General features: G+C 44.4%; 10 protein-coding genes across 10 annotated transcripts; 4 read left to right on the plus strand and 6 right to left on the minus strand.

Annotated features, from left to right (window-relative positions):
- The first annotated feature begins 57 nt into the window (after positions 1 to 57).
- Positions 58 to 1466, plus strand: FA14DRAFT_160382 (uncharacterized protein). Its single transcript, XM_025498649.1, has one exon. The coding sequence runs from the start codon at positions 307 to 309 to the stop codon at positions 1321 to 1323; it is 1017 nt and encodes a 338-aa protein (XP_025355357.1). The 5' UTR covers positions 58 to 306; the 3' UTR covers positions 1324 to 1466.
- On the minus strand, positions 1427 to 4086 carry FA14DRAFT_160383 (uncharacterized protein). The gene has a single exon (XM_025498650.1). The coding sequence runs from the start codon at positions 3751 to 3753 to the stop codon at positions 1549 to 1551; it is 2205 nt and encodes a 734-aa protein (XP_025355358.1). The 5' UTR covers positions 3754 to 4086; the 3' UTR covers positions 1427 to 1548.
- Positions 4087 to 4406: 320 nt separating this feature from the next.
- FA14DRAFT_164147 (uncharacterized protein) lies at positions 4407 to 6350 on the plus strand (the record flags this gene model as incomplete). Its single annotated transcript, XM_025499865.1, has 2 exons — positions 4407 to 4551; positions 4585 to 6350. 2 exons carry the CDS (start codon positions 4407 to 4409, stop codon positions 6348 to 6350), a joined length of 1911 nt encoding a protein of 636 aa, XP_025355359.1.
- Positions 6351 to 6411: 61 nt separating this feature from the next.
- On the minus strand, positions 6412 to 9919 carry FA14DRAFT_189068 (uncharacterized protein; the record flags this gene model as incomplete). Its single annotated transcript, XM_025501696.1, has 4 exons — positions 6412 to 7783; positions 7827 to 8001; positions 8362 to 8377; positions 8450 to 9919. 4 exons carry the CDS (start codon positions 9917 to 9919, stop codon positions 6412 to 6414), a joined length of 3033 nt encoding a protein of 1010 aa, XP_025355360.1.
- A 326-nt stretch (positions 9920 to 10245) lies between these two features.
- Positions 10246 to 11795, minus strand: FA14DRAFT_189069 (uncharacterized protein; the record flags this gene model as incomplete). Its single annotated transcript, XM_025501697.1, has 2 exons — positions 10246 to 10341; positions 10404 to 11795. The coding sequence occupies 2 exons, from the start codon at positions 11793 to 11795 to the stop codon at positions 10246 to 10248; spliced, it is 1488 nt and encodes a 495-aa protein (XP_025355361.1).
- A 198-nt stretch (positions 11796 to 11993) lies between these two features.
- Positions 11994 to 13860, minus strand: FA14DRAFT_160384 (uncharacterized protein). The gene has a single exon (XM_025498651.1). The coding sequence runs from the start codon at positions 13664 to 13666 to the stop codon at positions 12137 to 12139; it is 1530 nt and encodes a 509-aa protein (XP_025355362.1). The 5' UTR covers positions 13667 to 13860; the 3' UTR covers positions 11994 to 12136.
- A 103-nt stretch (positions 13861 to 13963) lies between these two features.
- On the minus strand, positions 13964 to 14732 carry FA14DRAFT_37203 (histone-fold-containing protein). Its single transcript, XM_025502252.1, has 3 exons — positions 14457 to 14732; positions 14282 to 14375; positions 13964 to 14208 (listed from the first exon to the last, which is right to left on the minus strand). Exons 1-3 carry the CDS (start codon positions 14563 to 14565, stop codon positions 14067 to 14069), a joined length of 345 nt encoding a protein of 114 aa, XP_025355363.1. The 5' UTR covers positions 14566 to 14732; the 3' UTR covers positions 13964 to 14066.
- A 106-nt stretch (positions 14733 to 14838) lies between these two features.
- On the plus strand, positions 14839 to 15876 carry FA14DRAFT_133029 (uncharacterized protein). The gene is made up of 2 exons (XM_025496961.1): positions 14839 to 15339; positions 15418 to 15876. Exons 1-2 carry the CDS (start codon positions 15001 to 15003, stop codon positions 15733 to 15735), a joined length of 657 nt encoding a protein of 218 aa, XP_025355364.1. The 5' UTR covers positions 14839 to 15000; the 3' UTR covers positions 15736 to 15876.
- A 125-nt stretch (positions 15877 to 16001) lies between these two features.
- Positions 16002 to 16646, minus strand: FA14DRAFT_121767 (uncharacterized protein; the record flags this gene model as incomplete). The annotated part of the gene is made up of 3 exons (XM_025496482.1): positions 16002 to 16084; positions 16151 to 16306; positions 16391 to 16646. The coding sequence occupies 3 exons, from the start codon at positions 16644 to 16646 to the stop codon at positions 16002 to 16004; spliced, it is 495 nt and encodes a 164-aa protein (XP_025355365.1).
- A 407-nt stretch (positions 16647 to 17053) lies between these two features.
- FA14DRAFT_178445 (uncharacterized protein) lies at positions 17054 to 21013 on the plus strand (the record flags this gene model as incomplete). Its single annotated transcript, XM_025500848.1, has 1 exon — positions 17054 to 21013. The coding sequence occupies one exon, from the start codon at positions 17054 to 17056 to the stop codon at positions 21011 to 21013; it is 3960 nt and encodes a 1319-aa protein (XP_025355366.1).
- Positions 21014 to 21089: the final 76 nt, after the last annotated feature.

Consider the following 21089-nt stretch of genomic DNA (forward strand, 5'->3'; position numbering starts at 1 on the left):
ATATTAATACAAAAGTGTATTGAAGGAAGGATACAAACGTAAAATGAACTTGTAACCCGTTCCTGTAATGAATTTAACGCCTGCTCGCACGCCATTACTCGTGCAGTAATTACTATTAACGGAAAGTACCCCTGTGATGTTCTCTCCCCACAGAGGTGTTGTTGATTAGGAAACGCCTTGAATTTAGGCACCGAACATGTTCTCACTACCATCACGGTCCGCTGACTGTCGTCAACGATCTTATACAAACAAGTCACGACCTTGACGATTGCAACGATACAACTTATTATAGACAACTCTTCTAATATGGCTATGCCTAGATACAAGTACGCGATCGGAAATGCACCGGTTCGCTTTCCGTCTTTGTCTTCACAGAATACTGAAGGGCAAGAAGGCGGATCAAAGGTAGCTGAGGAAGCTGTTCAACAAGAAGATACAAAGACAGATCCAATCACCACTACAACAGAAGCCCGGCCAAAGAGATGGAGCTTCTTGTTTGGCGGAAGTAGTGAGCCAGAGCCAACTTCTATCAAAAAGACACTTTCTCATCAAGATCTTCGAAAAGGAAGTGACAGTAGCACAATGAGCAGTAAAGATGATTCAACCGTGACCAGCATGCAACGTACTTCTACCTCACAATCTGATACTTTGACCAACGATCGTCAAAGAAGTAAGAGTATGCATGCACCGGGATCCACACTTGCTCCTGTACCCACTGTACCAGACCATGCAAGACCACAACGTCAAGTACGATCTTCACTATATTCTCCAAGAATTGATGGAGAGACTCGTAGATCAAAGCGTGTTTCTTGGGTTGTGCCATCAACCAGCACAAGCAGAGAAAGCAGTCGAGCAAATAGTGTCAGAAGTGGAGTTGAAGCAAATGAACAAACAGGTCTCTTGGGAGATATGTCACAACGTCAAGCTAGTCAACGTCCTTTATCTGCCACCTTTCGACCAAGCTCGCTGTTTTGGACAGATATCGAACGTAGAGGAAGTGATGGTGGCCAGGCCGGCAATGAAAGCGGAACAAGTACTCCACGTATACCTAGCAGATCTGCTTCACCAGCTCCCAGGAGGTATGGTGCAACAGAAGATCAATCTGTGGAAACACCTGATGAAGATGATCCGTATGGCTATCGTGCTTTAGCTGGCCCTGCCTTATTGCCAACGTTCCATGAAAGGCAAAAGAGTAAACAAGCAGCTGCTTCACGATCTTCTTCAACTCTTTCTGCTTTTACGCCTACTTGCTCTTCGACCAGTTGGATCTCTTTACTGGGATTATCGATCATTGTCACAGGTCTTTTGTACCTTCTTCTATAAGCAAATTTTTCTCTGCACCCTGCTTTCAACAAAGCATTCTCAATTCGTTGTATAATTCTTTGAAACTATACCCACTAAGACTCAACTTTATGCGATACCATACCGATGTAATGATATTTGACCTGCAATACATGAGTAGTATACACTTTTTAACAAAGGAAAGGATACAATAATGAATAGAATCAGACATAAGCAATGAATGCATGCTCTCCTCTTCTTCCTCGATCACATATCCATCTCACTTGCAGAAGCACGGGCTGAAACACGTACATCGTGACCTTGACGTGGTTGAGGAAGTTGAACACGTTGTTCGATCGATGCAACGCCCCAAGCATAACTTCCCACCTTTCCACCTCCCAAAATGGGACCTTTCTTCTCTGCTTTGATTGTCGTCTTTCCATTTTGAACGCCATGCGGTGCATCTTCACTATCTGCACTTACATCTGCCATACTTGTATCACCTTCAATCTCACTCTTGACGTTGTTGATTCCATTTGTGAACGGTTTATCATCATGAGACCCGTTCAAAACGGGCCTACTGCCAATTATTGGACGCTCGTGAATACGTTCAAAGTTGGCCCAACGCGATTGTGTAGTGATTGGATAATGAGGCAAGTTGGTTAAAGGTTCATAAAGACCGATTGGTAGATGTGCACTTGAAGCTGATTTACGTTTCTTGTTGGCCGGTGCAGTTGTACTGCTCGTATCTGCAACTATTTCCTCTTCTTCTGCGCCAGATTTGACATCGCCACTCTCGTCCGCCTCTCCTTCTGCCTCATTTTGCTTCTGTTTGATTTCTGCTTCTTCCTCTTCCTCATCTTCCGGAAGACCTTCAATAGCTTCAAATGGACGACCAAACGCACGTAATCTCTCTGCATGACTCATGAGTAACTCTCGATTCATTCCACGTACACTTCTTGCCATTTCGATCATCCAATTTCCTTCGTTCAGTTCTGCCCTTTGCGTATTTTGCCTTCTTGCAGGCCAAGCTTTTGCACGTTCAAAGGGCGCTTCGCCCGAATCGCCAAAGCTAGTAAACCAAGGGTTTCCATGTAGATCCGTTGTAGCATGAGTGAAAGCGTCTGGCCTTCTTCTCTTATTATCTCGTTCAGCCGGTCTTGACTTTTCCATAGGACGAATAGGTTGCAATCCAACATTGGTATTAGCGATCGAATTACCCAATCCACCACCACTTGAAAATTCTTCTTCCTGTGCGTCAGTTGCCGGCTCACCTTCAATCTTTCCTGCTTCCCGTGCTGCTTTTTCATAATAATCATCCGTTACATGCTTTCCACCAGAGATGATATAAGCACCATGCAACTTATAAATATTGCGAGCAGCGACCATATTCACACTTCGGGAACGTAAATGTGCTGGCAAACGTTTGTTTTCAATCAACCAAGCCTTTTCTTGATCTGTGCATGCAAGCTTGACCAAAAGTGGATTCTTGCGATAGAAGAAGAACGAATCTCGATGTCCTGCTGCACGAGCTGCGTCAATACTGAGAGCATACCATTTGAGTGGATCAGGTCGCTCTGGAGATTGAAAGACGGGAAAAGTGAATTTACGTCCTCCAAGTAATTGACCACGAGCGTCAATCTTTGTGTTTCCTGCCTCATCTTCATCAATTTGCAGTTCATCATCCACACATGCATATTGGCGTCCTTCAATATACACACTTTGTCGGGTCGCGAAGTCTGCATCCACTCCGCCCTCTGCATCTTCATCGCCTTCGGCTGCAGGTGTGTTTGCCTCTGTGTCGTCAGGTGCAACACTGCCATTTTCATTTGGTGTGTTTACGCCATCATCACCTTCGGGCTCCTCTGATTCTTCCACTATTCTACCGCGTGGACGTATCTTTGGAGGTCTTCCACGACCTCTTTTGAGTGGGATCTTGATCAAATTCTTCTTTTTCTGTTGTAGATTTGGCGTACTCGTTCCGCTCTCGTCATCTACTGGCATTGGTGTTTGTGCAGCAGAGTCATCTTCTTCATCAGCTGTGCCTACTCCATCCACCTCCAAACCTTCTTCTCGTTGTGGTTTCTGTTGTGGAAGTGTTCTGTAGCTGGATGCTCTACTGGCTGGAGCGAGGAATGTCTGTCCATGATCAGAAACAAGGACGTATTTAGAGGTACGCGTAGGTTGTGTACGCGAAGAGGATGGAATGGGTTTCACATCTTCCTCTTCCCTTTGTTCAGAATCTGCTACAATATCGTCATCCTCCTCGTCATCATCATCTCGTGCTTTTTGAGATCGCTGCATTGTGACTGAATGATCGTCGTCTTGATCTTCAAAAGTTTCTTCTTCCTCCTCACCCTCTTCAAACTTTTCCAATCCTCCACGTCTTGATCGACCTCCTCCTTGTGGAACGCGCTTTGATTGTCTTTGAACGGCATTTGCCGCCCTGGTCGCTGCCGCTCGTACTGGCATTTATGCGAATATAAAATAAAGAGAGACGAGATCTAGCTTAAATATATGCTCTTGTACGATAAGCAATTCATCAATCGGAGGAGAGGTTGGATGTTGTGGTTGAGAAATTGTTGCGTGCTTTTTGGACTTCGATGGCGTAAGGATATCAAACTCTCTGTCGAATTTGACGTTTGAAATAGCAGCCGGTATATCTGTTGAGGTGCGGATGCGATCGTCAGGCACAACTTAAAATTCTCGGTTCACCATAAAAAAATAAAATGATGGAGAGAGCAACGTACAAGTGTTTTATGCACAAGAACTGAAAATGGCCGCTCGTTCAAATTTGACGCGTTGATCGCATTCGCGTAGGCAGGGCAGCAGTTACTACAGTTTATATCTTCTTACGCCAATGGGAATCGGAAGATGCAATCAATCCAATAACCCTACGCAGAACAGAGCTCCTAATGACTTTTCGCTGGCTTGCGTGTACGCCTAATTAAGTTAGCGCCGCCCTGCAGCCCATCCAAAATTCAGGAAAGGGCTGATGCTAGTGTTGTTTGGCTTTACATCTTCTTGAAAGCATACATTTCTGTTCCATCTTCAGATCCTTACCAAGAAATTGAATTGCCGCAAAGATGGTGACGGAAACGGCAAGATGGGCTATGCTACATCGTATGCTGTTTGTAGTCACTCTAATCACGATTGCCATTCCATCAGCATCAGCATGGTATTTGCCTGGATCAGCACCTCGAACATACACAAAAGGACAAGCTGTTCCTTTCAGCGTTAATGCTCTTGAGCCAATGGCAATGGCACCCGGTAATCCGAACACACGGTTACCTGCACCTTCAGGAGCGGGAACTGGATCAAATGCACACATTAAATCTATCATCAATCTAGATTACTATAATGAACATTTACACTTTTGTCAACCAAAAGGCGGTCCACAAGCCAAAAGCGAAGGTTTGGGATCAGTCTTGTTTGGAGATCGGATATACAATAGCCCAATTGAGCCAAGAATGCTGGTAAATGAAACTTGTGTTCAAGTATGCACAACGGATGTTCCTTCAGAAGATGCAAAGTACATCAATGAAAAGATCGAAGATCAATATGCTGTCAGATGGCTAGTCGATGGTCTGCCAGTGGCCACAAAGAAGATCGCCGATCGGACACACGAGTTCTTCTATGCTATTGGTTTCCCCCTTGGACAGCTATACGATGAAGCAAATATGGGACTCAACCCACCAGCATTAAACAATCATCATGATATCTACATCGAGTATCACAAAAAGGGAGAAAACGAATTCAGAGTGGTAGGAGCAACAGTAATTCCCTCATCCATTGACTCTTTGGGAGGAGGACGAGACACTAATGCAGATTGCTCACGCACGGGTATCCTGCAATTGAATCAGAACTTGCAAACACAAAAGATTGCATACACCTACTCTGCACGCTGGATCGAAAGTTCAACACCTTGGGCTACGAGATGGGATAATTACTTGAGGGTATTTGATCCCAGAATTCACTGGTTTGCTCTGATCAACTCAATTATCATCGTCGCCTTCCTGGTTTTGATGGTAGGAATGATTCTAGCACGATCAGTCTCGAGAGATATCAGTCGATACAATGCAATCGATCTTGATGAAGATGTGCAAGAGGAATACGGATGGAAACTCGTTCATGCAGATGTCAACCGAACACCACCAAGGCCCACGCTTCTGTCAACCATGATCGGAACAGGTACACAGCTGGTCGCCATGTCACTCGTCACACTCGTTTTTGCGCTCCTTGGATTCCTGTCACCCTCTAATAGAGGTAGCCTGGGAACTGTGATGGTGGTCACTTGGTGTTTCTTTGGAGGAGTAGCAGGCTACTTTTCTTCTCGTATCTACATCTCACTCGGAGGTGACAATTGGAAGCAGACTGCATTCTTGACTGCGATCTTGTTCCCTATGATCATCTTTACCAACATTTTGAGTCTAAACTTCTTCTTGTTGGTATCAAATAGCTCCGGGGCAGTACCATTCGGAACATTGCTTGCATTGATTGCACTGTGGTTCTTGATCAATGTGCCTTTGGTCTTGATCGGTAGTGTGATCGGTATCCGACAAGGAGGATGGAAGAATCCCACAAAGGTGAACACGATCCCACGTCAAATTCCTCCAACGATTTGGTACCTGCGTCCGTTCACAAGTGCGATAATGGCTGGTATCTTACCATTTGGAGCAGCATTTCTGGAACTATTCTTTGTGATGAACAGTCTGTTCGGTACAAAGGTGTATTATGCATTTGGATTTTTGACCTTAACGTTTGTCGTTACGGCATTGACTACGGCAACAGTGACAGTACTGTATGTCTACTTTGCCCTTTGCGCAGAAGATTACAGATGGCAATGGAGAGCATTTTTAACAGGAGGAGGATCTGCGTTTTGGTTGTTCTTGTACGGTCTATTTTATTGGATGACAAGATTGGATTTGGATGGATTCAGTAATCGAGTTCTTTATCTAGGTTATCTTTCCAGTCTAACACTTTTGGCATTTTTACTTTTCGGTACGATTGGATGGTTAGCAAGCTTTATCGCCATTCGAGCAATGTACAAGAGCGTTCGAGTTGATTAGAGATAGATCTATGCAGGAAAAGACCTTGTAAAAAGAGATGAAAATGTATAGAAGTTGTTATTTACAAGATAAGATTGAACAAAGGCGTGAAAAAGACTGATTCAGTGATTGGACACATGATCCCATGGGCTGACCAAACGTCCACCATTGCGATGCCTGGCCAAGTGATCCAGAAAGCACACCAGATCCAACCTAACACACTTCGCAATCTGCCTTCGACTAATCTTGTTTGACCTTTGCCGAGTATGGTATTTGCCAAGAATGGCTCTACTTGATCAGACCAGATTTGCTCAAAGATGATGATGATCGCTTGGCTGAGGAAAAAGCGAGTTGAAACGTATCGACCGGCACCAAAACCATAACCCATCGACCGTAATTGGGTTTCACTTACACCTTGACGACATTTCGGTGCAATGTGTTGAATATGGCCCAATAAACCTTCTAAGCTCAATTCATGGCTGATTCCACTCAAAAAGAAGGCAAACAATAAACCAGCCGCACGACCAACCGAAGCGGGAAGGTTGAACTTCTTGGCTAGACGTGCACTTGGTCGCATTGCGATTACCGTATATTGTCGCCTTGGTAATTGATGCCAACCTTCTGACCAGAGTGATCTGAGGGATGTGCAAGAGGAGAATCTTGGACACAACAGCGGTTCGTACCTTGATACTGTGATTGGTACTTCATGAGGTGCGCTGAATAGGAGTGTGAAGAGGTACACGAACAAGTGGATCATATGCATACGCAAAGGAATAGAAGCTCCAATGAGGAAAGCGGTGATCCAAGGTGTAAGGATTGGCCCAAATGTACTTGCTTGCGTTGCTTCAGATATCTTCACGAATCCACCGGTGTCTTTAATGGAATCTTTCACGCCCAACAAAGAAGGGTGGAGAATGATAGCCATCATAAGATCAGAAATAAGTACCGATTGCACAAAGCTCCATCCGACAAACAAGAGATTGTCCATTTTGAGTAAAGATGCTTCACGTTTATCAATCTTGCTCCTCATCTCTAATCTTTCACTTGCGATCAGTGCTTTATAGCCAGCTTGGAATGGTGCACCACGTTGAGATTGACCACGACCATTATATCCAAACGCACGAGGACTCATGGAGATATCAAACGGTAACCATGCCTTTGTACCTGGAAAGTATTTCGGTCTTTCAAGCGTATATCCTGGTCCTCCTGCAACTTTTTCTTCTGCTTCTTTGATCGCTTGAGGAGATTTTGCTTTATCGCACGAATTTTCTTCTAACCATTGTCGATATTCTTCTGCATCTTTAATTTCTTGTTCATCATCCCTTGCCAAAAATAGGAAATCAAGCGTATATATCAATATGGAAAGTGCACATGCACCCATATATGCATCACCGTTTCCCCATATGATTGAAGGCTTATCTGGCGCATTCCAATGGGTGTAGTGCAATAAACAACTACGAAAGACGATCGGGATGAGGGTTAATGTGTACAACACACGCCACCGAAGTGATAAGGAAGGGTGATAAAGTCGAATGTAAGCCGCAACCGTTGGAAGGCATAAGGTTAAGAGTAAGAGAGACAGCGAAAAGATTGTGTGTGGCTTGCGCTCCGATAATGGTGGAACGCTCCATAGCCAGAATGCTTGCAGTGCTTGGTGAATCATTGTTATACTCTATAGTGATGGTGGGGAGGATGACGTTTTATCGAACTGATCCGTTACCTATCTTTTGATAGTATTTACGCCCAAACTCGGATTTCTACGGACCGTCAATTCATCTGATAAATTCCACATCCGCGGCATTTGAACGGTAGCGGGTCAGTTTCGTATTCTGCGACGTTCATATGATCTACCATTTCCCCCTGAGCGACATTGATATGTTCGAATGCATTTTCAGACAGAGGGGCTATATGATCGACATTTGAACATTGGTATGTACATAGCAGTTTTATGATCAGTACATTAGGCTATTCACAGATCAAAAGGATGGAAAGAAGCGAAAGATGATGGAAGTGTTGGTGGCTTGAATCATACCATGTCGACACCAAGTCTGGAAAAAAGAAAATGGGAAGAAGGTCAGTCATGAGATCAAAATCTTCCCTTTTACAGTTGCTGCACTTACTTCAACAAGATCAACGGCGATTACCACCATGCATGACATACACCACAACCAACCCAATACGCTCCTTGCTTTACCACTGATGATTTGTTCTCTTCCCTTTCCAAATAGTATCACGGCAAGCTTTGGCTCAATGAAAGAGCAAAAGATATCCTCTAATACTACCACTAAACCACAGTTAATAAAGAAACGAGTTGAAGCGAATCTATTCGAGCCCCAACCATAACCCATTTGACGCAAAGTAGCTTCATCATATTGGGTAAAGCGCTTGAGATGTCGAATGTGTGGTAAGATTGCTTCCATGATCACTTCATGCATCAAGCCACTGTAGGCAAAACTGAGCAAGACACCGACTGCTCTACCAATATTGAGCGGCAAACCTAACTTTTTGACCAATGTTTTGCACGGACGCATGAATAAAACCGTCACCGGTCTTCTGATTAAACCATGCCAATGCGTTCCCCACATATCACCCATAGATGTTGATAGATGTGGTTTATAGAACAACAGTGGCTCCCATCGTCCGATTGTGATGGGAATATGAGTCGGCTTGGTGAAGACTAACGCAATCAGATAGATAAAAGCTGAGAACGCTTGTAATCTAGCCACGATTGCACAACCGAACAAACAAACAACAAAATACTTTGCAAATGGTTGTGGTAAGCTTGTCTGATGTAAAGCGGCTTGTAACCCGGATAAACTGTCATTCGTATTTGGGTCCAAGACTTTTTTGTTGGAAATTACCCATTCCAAGAAATCGTAGCAGAGAAAACAAGTGACAAACGTTTTAAGAGTTCGAAATACGGTGACTTGTTTAACAGCTTGTGCAATTTGAGGATCAGAATTTTCTAGCTTTTCAGCACCAATCAAGGCCGAATAACCACCTTCATACGCAGCAATGCCTTTTTGATTCAGTCCTTTCTTGTAGCCAAGTCCACGTGTGGCATCAGCAAGATCTCTGATGTAATAATTTTTCGTTCCAGGGTAATAGAGTGGTCTTTCAAAAGTGCCACCATCACAAAGTTCTTTCTCTAGCGTCTTCAATTGCTCGACTGAAAGATTGGGGTACTTGTCCACCAAATACTTTCTATATTCATCTGCTCCATTCACGTCTAATTCATCTTCTCTTGCCAGGAAAAGGTAATCGATCACCATTGATAAAACTCCAAAAATACCGCCTCCAGTAATCACGTCAATCATAACATAGTAGCCCAACGTATCATCTTCACCTTTCTTTTGCCATGGGAAACGTGTATATCTTGAAAGATTATTCTGAATAACGAAGAATGTACAAAGCATCAAGAATAGCATTCTCCAATGGAATGCTAGGTTTGGATATTTGATTCGAATGTAGACTGACAAGAGGATTGTAGCAGATGATCCCAAGATTCCCAATGGTGCAAGTGCCGTTCCATGTCGTTGATCTAGAGGCGGTACACATAAGTGCCATAGCTTGAGCAATGGATTCGTCATCTTGTTCAGATCTTCTCAAAGACTGAAGGACGAGAAGAAGGAGGTGCAATGGATGCAAACTTTGATTATATTTGAGCAAGTCAGGCGCTGGCGCAAATTAAGGAATATCTCATCCGAGGGACAAACCTGACGGGCCGAACATTTTTATCATCCCGTCTGTCAGAGACGGAATGTTTATGGTAAATGCTCGTTCACCGCTCAAAGGGGTTAGGAGGCGTTCGGCGTTTATTTCCCAACGCCATTTACACGAGGAGGAGATCACCCCTGATGAAAAATTTTAAAGAAGGCTTTCACAGGGCTGTTTGTACAGTGCTTGAATATGCTGTCTAGATAAAAGTCTGGCCAAATAGTGGAAGGGAGGGAATAAATCGAAAAAGGATAGGAGCGATGATTCCTTGCAAAAGACCATGTTGGTGCCATACCTAATAAAGAAGCGCAGAAGGGCGTCAGAGATGATGTCATCTGGAAAATGCAATACACTTACATCAACAAGTTCAACCGCAAATACCACCATCCAGCTCATACACCATAACCAGCCTAAAACATTTCTAGCCTTGCCAATGATCAGTTGTTCTTTAGACTTGCTTGTAAACACTTTGGCTAATTTTGGCTCGATATATGAGCACCAAATATCCTCCAGAAGGATTACTAAGCCACAATTGACAAAGAATCTTGTCGTTGCATATTTCTTCGCTCCCCAACCATATCCCATTGTACGTAAGGTGGATTCACCATATGGCAGCTGTTTCAGATGAGCGATATGAGGAAGGGAAGTCTCCAAGATTGCTTCATGCATTAGACCGCTAAACAGAAAGCTTAAAATGATTCCAATTGCTCTTCCAATTTTGGTCGGAACGTTGAGATGTTCACAAAACTGCTTGGCAGGACGCATGAAAAGTACGGTCATCGGTCTACGAATGATGCTGTGCCAATGTTTTCCCCACATCTGTTGCATGGAAGTGCTCAGATGTGGTTGAGCGAATAGCAGAGGTTCCCATCGGCTGACTGTGATTGGAATTCGAGTTGGTTCTGTATAGAGAAGAGCCAATAGATAGAAAAGTGCGTAGAGTGCTTGCAATCTTGCCACGACTGAGCAGCCAACCAAAGCAACGACGTAATATGTTGCAATAGTTGGCTTTAGCAGCAAGTCGCCTCTTGCTAAATAGCCGCTGAAAACCCAAGCAAGAAAGTCTCCTGCCAAAAAACACATAAGGAACACTTTTAAGATCTTAAACAGGATATCTTTTTTGATCACTTGTGCAACTTCGAGCTGGGAACTTTCTAATTTTTCGACGGCAATCAAAGCCGCATAGCCACCTTCATATTGAACAATGCCTTTTTGATTGAGACCTTTGTGGAAGCCCAAACCTCGAGGAGATACCGCAAGCTCTTTGATGCAAGGATTGCTTGTGCCGGGAAAGTAATCGGGTCTTTCAAGCAAATTTTCATTTGATGTCTCCTTTTTCAAGTGTTTATCTGCCTGATACTTTCTATATTCGTCAGCTCCTCGGACATCCAAGTCTTCTTCGGTTGCCAAGAAAAGGTAATCCAAGATTAGAGCCGGGAGATGAACGGCACTTCCGCCTGACATTGCGTCAAAGATCATAAACCACTTTAAACTTTCATCTTCTCCATCTTTTTGCCATGGAAATCGTAGATAAATTCCGAACGATATGTAGATTGTGAATGAAATACCAATGATTGCCAATAATACCTTCCAATGAAATGAAAGTTTTGGATGTTTGATACGAACGTAAACAGCCAGTAAGAGAGTCGTGAAAACTGAAATCGTTTTCAGTAGCGCAAATGCAATTCCAATACGATTTTCCAATGGTGGCAAGACCATTTGCCAAACATTGACAATAATTTCTTCCATGATTTCAACAGGAAAGGATAGTTGTGAGGATTATGAGCTGAGAATCGTCAAGAAAAACGTGTGTCATAAACCATTCAAACTCAAGCGGCCTACCTTCGGCGAACCGTTGGCCGCAATTATCGTTATCTTCATTTCACCATTCGGATCAGATAGGAATGGTAGAGGCTGCGCTATTAGGTACCCATTTCTCGTAATGACGTAAGAATGAGCCAACGCCACGGACTAAGCACTGACCATCTGATCATTTGCTGACCAGAACAATCAAGAAGGAAGCCGGCAGGATGGATCTCGCAATGATATTTATGATACATAGAGAATACATACTTCAGATGTCAAGCAGTTTATGTGATAGAGGGCAAATGATCGATGATGATCTGAGTAAGGGGTCGTGTAACTTGGAAGGTGACAGCAGCACTTGCAATGCCATGACGAAGCCAGACATCAAGCAGCATATGTCCTGTATACAGCATCACTGTCATACACCATATCCAACCAAAAATCTTTCGTGGGGCACCGTTAATAAGTCGCGCTTTACCAACCTTGGGCACATCAACAAGAAGAGCGGCAATTTGTGGCTCGATAAAGTTTGTAAAGATGTCTTCAAAAATTATTCCAATTCCTTGAAGTAAGAAGAATCGTGTTGATTGGAAGTTTTGTGCACCGAATCCACGTTCTGGCGTACGAACACGACCAAGCTTTGCACCATCGAGATCCCATTCTTTAAATCGTGGCAGGATAGCTTCTAAGCACATCTCATGCATAAAGCCGCTGATCAAGAATGTTGCCATAATGCCAAGTGTAGTTCCCACCTTTCGAGGCAACCCCAATTTTCCGGCTAAATTCTTGGCTGGATAATATCCGAAGATCAAAAAGAAACGTCGAAAGAATGCGTGCCAGTGAACACCCCACATTGCACGTAGAGAGTCACTCAGATGAGGATGAGCAAACGGTAAAGGCTCATATCTTGAAATCGTGATTGGTATCTCGGATGGTTTTGTTGGCAATAATGCACAAAGGTACACCAAGGAGCTGACTGTTTGCATTACACAAATGACGTAAGTGCCTAGCAAAGCCGTCAAGACCATAGGACCGGCTGATCCCAATCTTCCGTGTTTTGCATCGTCAATTGAGCAAGGACCATGCTTGCAAGCATCCGTCAAAATTTCTGGTTGTCGATAGAAAGACTCGATCAAGTCTAACATCAAATAACACACAACAAAAATTCGAGCCGTTTTCTTGCAAGCATCCCATTTGATCTTGTTCGCTTTGTCTGCCGGCTCTTTTGCCAGTAGTTGCGACTTTTCAAGCGCGTCATAACCAGCCTTGTACGGTGAACTTTCCGGAACGATGCCTCTTCCATACCCTAATCCACGCAGGCTAGCGAGGATATCCCAGACCAGTGGAACATTTGTGCCAGGAAAGCATCGAGGACGTTGCAGCGTATATCCATCTCCGATGAGAGAAGCCGTTTCAGACTTCGAATGATTGAGCTTGTATTCTTCTGCCCCGTTCACGTTATAATCCCCTTCTTTTCCCATCAAACACAATTCCAAGAAAAGCATTACCCAGACGTACGCTCCAACGCCCAAACCGAAACAAAACATCTCACTTGAAAAGTTGAGTGTTTTGTATGGTAGACTTGAGTCAACATAGTGAGACAAACATGATCGCAAGATCACTGGTACGCCCACAATAGCAAATGCAGCTCTCCAGTATAGTGGCAAAGTAGGATGCCTCAATCGAATGTAGCATGCTATGAGAAGCAAAAGTGGTGGAAGTAAGAGGACAGGCGCCGATTTCGCTGTAAATGGCTGTCGGTCGTATGCCGTCGGCAAAAATGCCGAAAAGAATGATTCGATTACGTCGGTCATTGTCATCATGTTGATCGTAGATGCAAACGATTTGTGGAGGTAATCGAAAGGAGAAGAAAAATGCGAAGAAAGGGGTACGACAACAAATTGCGATACAATACAAGTATGTTACAACGGAGAAGCGAAATTAAGGATTCCGATGGCTAATCTTCGCTCATTTTGAATAATTACGGCCCGTTGAAATCCGTTTGAAGGTGGTCGTGATGAAATCAAAAACACGAGAACAACAAAATCACAACACTTTTAGCGTCCCAATCCGTGTTAGGCTTACCTTAGAGCACGCGTATATGCACATGACAAAAGCCACTGACTGCATCCAACTCAACAACGTCACCGATCAAGAATCTATTGTACACAAATTGATACAAGGAATGATAAAAGTACACAGATGAATAAGCCTTTAATCGCTATCTTCAGTCTTTGCAGTACGTCTCTTCTTTGCTTTCGGTTCAGATGAGCCAGCTTCAGCTCCTTCATCTTTTACCTCTTCGACGATATCCTTTAAGAAATCAAATGTTTCGTTGTTGTGAATCGCACGTTTGCTGTGAGGGGAAAAGGAGCGAGTAAGTCAGCAATGGATCAAGGTATTGATTTGGTGCGCTACTTGATACATACAAATGTGCTGGTGTGAGCTTTCTCTGTCCGGTAGCTCTGGCTTCTTTGACAGTGGCTTCCAAGATGCTTGCCATGAACAATTCGAGTGATTTGGCTAGAAGAGGGTGATGAAGGGCATATCAATCTGTCAGCAATGCATCACAAGAAGTACGAATAGTTCAATCCTTCTACTTACAAACAACAACAGGAGTAGCTTGTGCGACTTTTCCTACATCCTCATCAGCTTGCATGATCTTCTTGATCCGTGCGACTGGGAACTTGCAAACGTTAGATTTTCGGCCCATCTTGATATAGAAGATCTCTAGTTACCTGAATAGGAGAGAGATACGATGATGGTGGCAAGCTGTAAGATGACAATGGGAATGGATTGCAAGTGTTGATTGTGTTTGAATTGTTTTTGCACGTGTACAGGGTGAGATGAAAGCAATACATTTGAGCGCGTCAAATGAAGCTAACAGCACTGCTTCCTATCCCCGGCGTGTGTGTTAGGGTACGCCCTTTAGTAAGACGTAGGCCAGCAAATGCCAACAACGAATTGATGCATGTACCACATTTAAGAATAACTTCCATTTAACCTTTAGCCAAACGACATCACGACAATCTGCCTTTTGAGCATCACCATTGAACGATATAGGCAATTGCACCTTTCGATCATAACTCGAACAAAACGGCATCATAGACGGACGCAGGTCGACGTTTAAAGAGGCCGATACACAATCATGAGGAGCATAACAACCCTTTTGGTGCTGTTTCTAACAGCTCTGCTTTCAATCCTACCCTCTTCCGTTCAAGGTGCAGCTCTAACAACATCAGTCGATCCTCATACAAGAGCATGCTTCTATGCATGGGTGGACAAAGCAGGTGAAAAAGTTGGTTTCTATTTTGCCGTTCAATCTGGAGGTTCGTTCGATATCGAATATTCGGTCTTGGATCCTCATGAGAAAATCGTCGTTACCGGCGTAAAGGAAAGACAAGCAGATCTTGTCTTCACAGGAAACTCAGTTGGAGAGTATAGCTTTTGCTTTGAAAATTCGATGAGCTCATTCGCTGTCAAGATTGTAGGTATCACTGTGCACTCGCCGCCGCTTTCATCTTCTAGGTCTGCATTACTGACAACCTCTTACCCTCCTCTTCAGATTGATTTCGATATCACTGTCGAATCCGAACCACGTCTCACACTTCCAGTCTCGGCAGCCGCTTTGCTTTCCGAACATTCTGCTCCATTGGAAGAATCAATTTCAAAAGTTGATTCACAACTTACACAAATCACACGTATGCAAAGATATTTCCGTACATGGGAAAATAGAGGATTTGCAACCGTTCGACAAACACTTTCAAAAATTACTTGGTATTCGATTATTGATATGTTGGTCATGATCGGTGTTGCAGTTGCGCAAGTGTACATTGTACGGTATTTGTTCGATAAAGGAAGTACGAAGCGTTATCGGGTTTAAACTCTTAAGCTTCTCAAATTTCTTTATACTCAAAATCATTGTTCGTCTCTCTAATAGAAGCTGAACTCATGTATACTATATCACCATGTCATTTATGACCCCGAATGAAGTAACCATCAAAGATTTGTCGAAAGAATGAACACACCCTTCATCCTTTGAGTCGTAGGCAGCTCTTTCATCAAGCCGTTTATTCGTATCTTTGGTCCAATTATCTCATTTCATCTCATCTACAAGGTGAACCTACGAGTCTGTCAGTGGAACAGCCATTACTCGCTCGATTCTCCGCCCTCTTTCTGTACTCCTTGACCATGGTGTGGATGGTTTGTCAAGTTGAACCATGGTAGTGTGCCTAGAAAGGGAAAAAAGTGATATGGTCAGCTTTGTTCAACGACTTGCATGCAGTGTATGTACTCACTGAACTTCAATTGTGAAAAGACGGAGTTACGATGAGAAACACCTTGCATGTATGGGCTCATATCGGAAGCGCTTGTGTCCAGACCGGGTGCAGAATCTCCTTGTTCTTCTGCCCGTTTCACTTCAATTGCATTCTCTTGCCATCCCCATAGTCGGACTAAGCAGTCACAACAAGTGATATAAAGTATGTGTCAGTACCATCTCCATTTCAAAAGTACGTTTAGATTCGTTTCATACGCACAACTACTTCTCTGATATGCCAACAAGAATCCACCACAAGCGCCCAAAAAGGTACCCAAACGCAAAGCAGATCGTAAACCACCTCTAGGCGGTCTTGTTGGATCGATTTGTTCCATAAAGTATAATGCTCCTGGGAAAACGGCAGTTGCAGCACCCCATGCTAAATAATCTGATTGTCTGAAATTTTGCACAACCCGTCTGAAGTGTGGATCGACATCGATTTGAGGGTAAGGAGAGTTTTCTTGTGGAACAGGCATGTTGTGTTGATGTACTCTTTCTTGTTGCCGGTTGTAGGAAGGAGTATCGTTGATCGTGTGTATGCGATGAACACTATTGTCACCTTCTGATACGAAAGCCAATCGCAAGCGTTCTAGCGCAAAGCACGCCAAAACCATACACAGAGAGACAGACAGTCCTTCCTCTGTGTGTGTGTGTGTGCTTTCTTCTTAATGGCGCGTTTATTCATAGCCTGCCTTCACGTGGAATTCGCGCTTTAACAGCCGCTCTTTAAAATATAGGGCCAGAAGATAAAGTGTGCTTTAAAGTGTTTAATGATTACATTCCAAAGTGTATTCATTCATTATAATAATATTCATCATTCTTTGATTGACTACCAACTCGGAAGCAGGGCGAAACTGCTACCTGGTCAATCACAGTCAACATCATGGTTCGGGAGGTGGTACGGAAAAGGCGTCAAAATGACGGTGCCGGTTCTAAGAAAGCGGCGACCGCTTCTGCTACCGATGACGCAATTCAGAGCGAAGGAGTCGGTACAAGTAATGATGCAAATAACGGCCAACATGAAGAAGATAAAATTCAATCTTCTACAGGAAAAGCACCTTCAGCTAGACAAACACGAAAATTACAGTCTCGAGCATCACTGCAAGCACCTTATGCAAATTTATTAACAACAACACCCGGTAAGAATAACTCTACTTTCAATTCTCCCCGAACACCATTACGAACACCAAGATCAGCAACTACAAAACGACAAGACCTTTGGGGTATCGCATCACCTACATCGCCTAATTCACCAAGTATGCGTGCTTTGAATGCGATTGTGAGTTTCATTTCACCTTATGCAAGTGCAAGAAGGAGCGCTGCTTTTGGTGATCCAGAAGAAGACCAAGACCGTAGCGAGGTATGGAAGGGTAAGCAGAAGCAAAACTCAATGGCTCTGGTAGAAGAAGATGACGATGAGAATGACGAAGAGGATATCGCTAGTTCATTATACCCTCCACTTCCTAGCGATCCAAACTCTTCACTTCAAGCGATCACAAAGGATAATATGGAAAATGATACTACAATTATTGAGCAAACAATTGATCAAATCGAAGAGGATGACGAAGATGAAAGCGAAGAAGAAGAGGATGAAGAAGGAGCAGACGAACACGAACAAGTCCCCGCGCATTCGCAGATAGAGGACGACGAGCAAAGCCAGCCCAGCGAAGCTGACGTGGTCATTATTGAAGAAGACGTCGAAATCATTCCTCCTTCAGAAATAGATGGCCCGCAAGCCAAGACAACGTCTCGCACATTCAGTCTTTCATCTAATTCTAGACCTGAACCTACTTTTGGCGCTCCCTCTGCAATCGGTCTGGCCGTGTCAGAAGGTCAATCAATACAGAATCTTGGCGAAAGCACGAGTGCATCAAATGCATTGCCTCTCCCAGCAGCTCGTTCGCCTTTTCAAACGAATGGCTTCATCGCACCTCGAGAATCTACTCCGTCAAAGATGGGTTTCGGTGCGATTGCAACTGAGCCAGTAAATTCGGCTTTCAAACCTGTGCGACAGCCAGAACATCAACAACCAAGCGTTGTTCCGCCTTCATCTGCTTTTACATTCGGTGTAAATCAAGAGGCCAGCACATCGAGATTACCGCAATATCCACGAGTTACACGTCCAGCCAAGACCATCTCACCTTTGGCAAAGAATTACGAATTGCTCGCTCGATTCTTTGCTGAAAAAGCCGAGAAAGAAGCTAGAGCTGAAGCATCTGCATCGATTTCAAGTATGGACGAAGATGGAAATGAACAATCGGGAGCATTGACGGAGATTGAATTGGCTGGTTGTATGCGATTGATCGAACAAAGTTATGCACAAGGACAAGGCGAAGAAGTCGAACGATTGCGACATGAAGCTCTTCGACGTGCACAAGCTCCGCAGATTCAAGGGGATGATTCGATGGACAATCACATGGATGAGGATGAGGTGCACTTTGCCAAATCGCACATTGGAAATAGTAGAAAACAGTTTATCAGTCGCAGTCCAAGCTTGCCTCTTGGCGCTGCTGCTGGTGAAGCACCTGTTCCAGGTCTTTATGGATATCGTTCACGCCCTAGTAGCTCTTTCTTGGCTCCAACATATCGTGATCCACAAGATGTTCGAGTCAATCAGTCTCTTACAAACATTTTCGGCAATTCTGCCACTGTTCCACCCAAACGCAAACATCGTCCTCTGTACCTAGGACCTGGTGTTGGAGCGACGGCCACTTCTGCGATCTTGAAAAGAACTCAACAAATGCAAGCACGCAAATCAGCACTCACGACGCAGAGGGCATCGCTACGTGAACAATTACGACCTTTACCAATGCGTGCGTTAGGTCGAAGTGAAGTTGCAGAGGAGGCCGAAGATAGCGAAGGACCGAGAAAGCGACGAAAGCTGCCAGACGAGCCTTTGCAGAGCAAACAGACGACTGCGCCGGTATCAAATGGCAAATTTGTCAACCAAAAAACTCCTGAACAAGCTACTGTCCAACCTACAAATAAGACGACACCCCCTTCGCTCACGGCCACAGCAGATGCCATGCTCAGCATTTTGAGCTCAGGTCCTTCTATCCCATCTCGCTCTCCAGCTGGAACGAGTACCATCAGAGCATCAACCGGTGGAGCGTCCGAAGCTGAGTCCTCTTCCAATCCTGAATTGGTCAATCCGTATGAAACCAGATCACGTCTTAGAACACGTTCTGCTGCTCCTACTTCAACCAATTCCTCATCAACAGCAGCGGCAAAGGAGAAGGAACGATTGAAGGAAGAAAGAGAGAAACGTCTTAAGGCTCAGAAGGAGAGAGAAGCAAGAAAGGAGAGTACGTTAGACTTCATCAAAAGAACTGCACCTACGCCACCTGTAAGGCGTGGTCGACAGATCCGTCTAGAGGAGGAGGATGACGACGACGAAGAGGAAGATGAGGAAGAAGCAGAACGAGAAAGTGAAAAGGCAGCCGCGGCAGAAGCTGAAGAAAAGGAGAGAGCCAAAGCAGCGGAGGAGAATAAGAAACGCAAGAACGAGGAATTGAAGAGAAGAATGGACAAATTGAACAAGGATGCTAAGAGCAGAGACACTACTTCTGATGGTGCCGAGCCAAAGTCCTCTACGCAGCCAACCAGCAGCAGCATCCCAATCTCAAAGTCATTCTCTTTCAATTCAGGTTTTGCTCCCAAAAAGCCAAGTCCATTATCACAAGCTGCTTCGAATCATGTTCCTGATTCGCCCAGTGCATCTTCTGAATCATCAGAACGTTCGATTGCCAGAACGATTGCATCTCCACAGAAAGGCACTGCAGGTCCACCTACTTCATCCACGATTGTGATCGAAGATGACGAAGAGGAGGCCGAAGCCGAAGCACCAAAGCCAAAGGCTCCCCTGTTCAACTTTGGAAGTGCCAACAGCAGTGCCGCGAGCAAGACTGTTTCTGCTCCGACACCTACGTTGAGCTTCTCAGCAAAGGCTCCAGAACCCACAGCTGCAAGCACCTCGCAACCAGCCACTTCTGCACCATTCTCTTTTGGCAAGACGGTCAATGCAGAAGCACCGACAGCACCCACAAGTACTACTTCTGCCTCTGTGGAACCCACTACGGATCGCGATCAAGCTGCAAATGCTCCAGTTTCAAGTCTTCCTAAGTTTGATTTCACATTGGATGTGGTTTTACCCGAGTCCTCCGACAAGAAAGATGAAGCTGCACGCAAGAGTGTCACTTCTGAGAGTGTCGAGTCACTGCCGAAGTTTGACTTTGGTGGATCGTCTATTGCTGAAACATCAGCATCGACCGAAACGGCCAAGACTTTCAGCTTTTCTGCCCCAAAGCCTGCTGCAACAGGCAGTGGTGCATCTACACCAACTTTTGCGTTCAAACCCACACCTTCAGTTGCTGCTGCTGCACCGGCTATTGGTAAGGATGCCAGTGAAACGTCTGGTGAACCAGGATCTGGAGCAACAAGTGGTGATGACAGTGCAGGCGCATCAGATAAGACCAAGTCAGCTCTTCTCGCCGGAACAGGTGAAGGAGAGGAAGATGAGAATAGCTTGCACGAAGTTCGTTGTAAGATTTGGAATTTGTCAGATGGAAAGTGGAACGATCTGGGCATTGGAGCTTTGAAGATCAAGAAGCACAAGACCACTTCCAAAAAACGTGTCTTGGTCAGAAATGAAGGAAATGGAAAAGTGACTGTGAACTTCAATATCATGTCAACTTTCAAACCTACCCAAGACAAGAATGTTGTCACCTTTTTGGGCTTCGATCAAACGGGTAAACCGACGAATTACAGATGCAAGATCAAGACCGAAGGAGATGCAAAAGATCTCAAAGAGGCGCTCGAGAATAGCGCAAAGGAGGCGGCTTGAGAGTCATCTTGCATATCGCATCGCATTGCTTCACATCAGCACATACATGACTATAATTGCATATTTATACACACGC

Source organism: Meira miltonrushii, assembly GCF_003144205.1.
Source record: "Meira miltonrushii strain MCA 3882 unplaced genomic scaffold FA14scaffold_2, whole genome shotgun sequence".
In the NCBI taxonomy this organism is placed as follows: Eukaryota; Fungi; Basidiomycota; class Exobasidiomycetes; order Exobasidiales; family Brachybasidiaceae; genus Meira; species Meira miltonrushii.

Coding starts and splice junctions, on each gene's coding strand:
- FA14DRAFT_160382 (XM_025498649.1), top strand. CDS start 307: ATGGCTATGCCTAGATACAAGTACGCGATCGGAAATGCACCGGTTCGC.
- FA14DRAFT_160383 (XM_025498650.1), bottom strand. CDS start 3,753: ATGCCAGTACGAGCGGCAGCGACCAGGGCGGCAAATGCCGTTCAAAGA.
- FA14DRAFT_160384 (XM_025498651.1), bottom strand. CDS start 13,666: ATGACCGACGTAATCGAATCATTCTTTTCGGCATTTTTGCCGACGGCA.
- FA14DRAFT_37203 (XM_025502252.1), bottom strand. CDS start 14,565: ATGGGCCGAAAATCTAACGTTTGCAAGTTCCCAGTCGCACGGATCAAG. Junction 14,376..14,456: donor AGCTACTCCTGTTGTTGTTT/GTAAGTAGAAGG, acceptor ACCCTCTTCTAG/CCAAATCACTCGAATTGTTC. Junction 14,209..14,281: donor AAGCTCACACCAGCACATTT/GTATGTATCAAG, acceptor TTCCCCTCACAG/CAAACGTGCGATTCACAACA.
- FA14DRAFT_133029 (XM_025496961.1), top strand. CDS start 15,001: ATGAGGAGCATAACAACCCTTTTGGTGCTGTTTCTAACAGCTCTGCTT. Junction 15,340..15,417: donor GCTCATTCGCTGTCAAGATT/GTAGGTATCACT, acceptor CCTCCTCTTCAG/ATTGATTTCGATATCACTGT.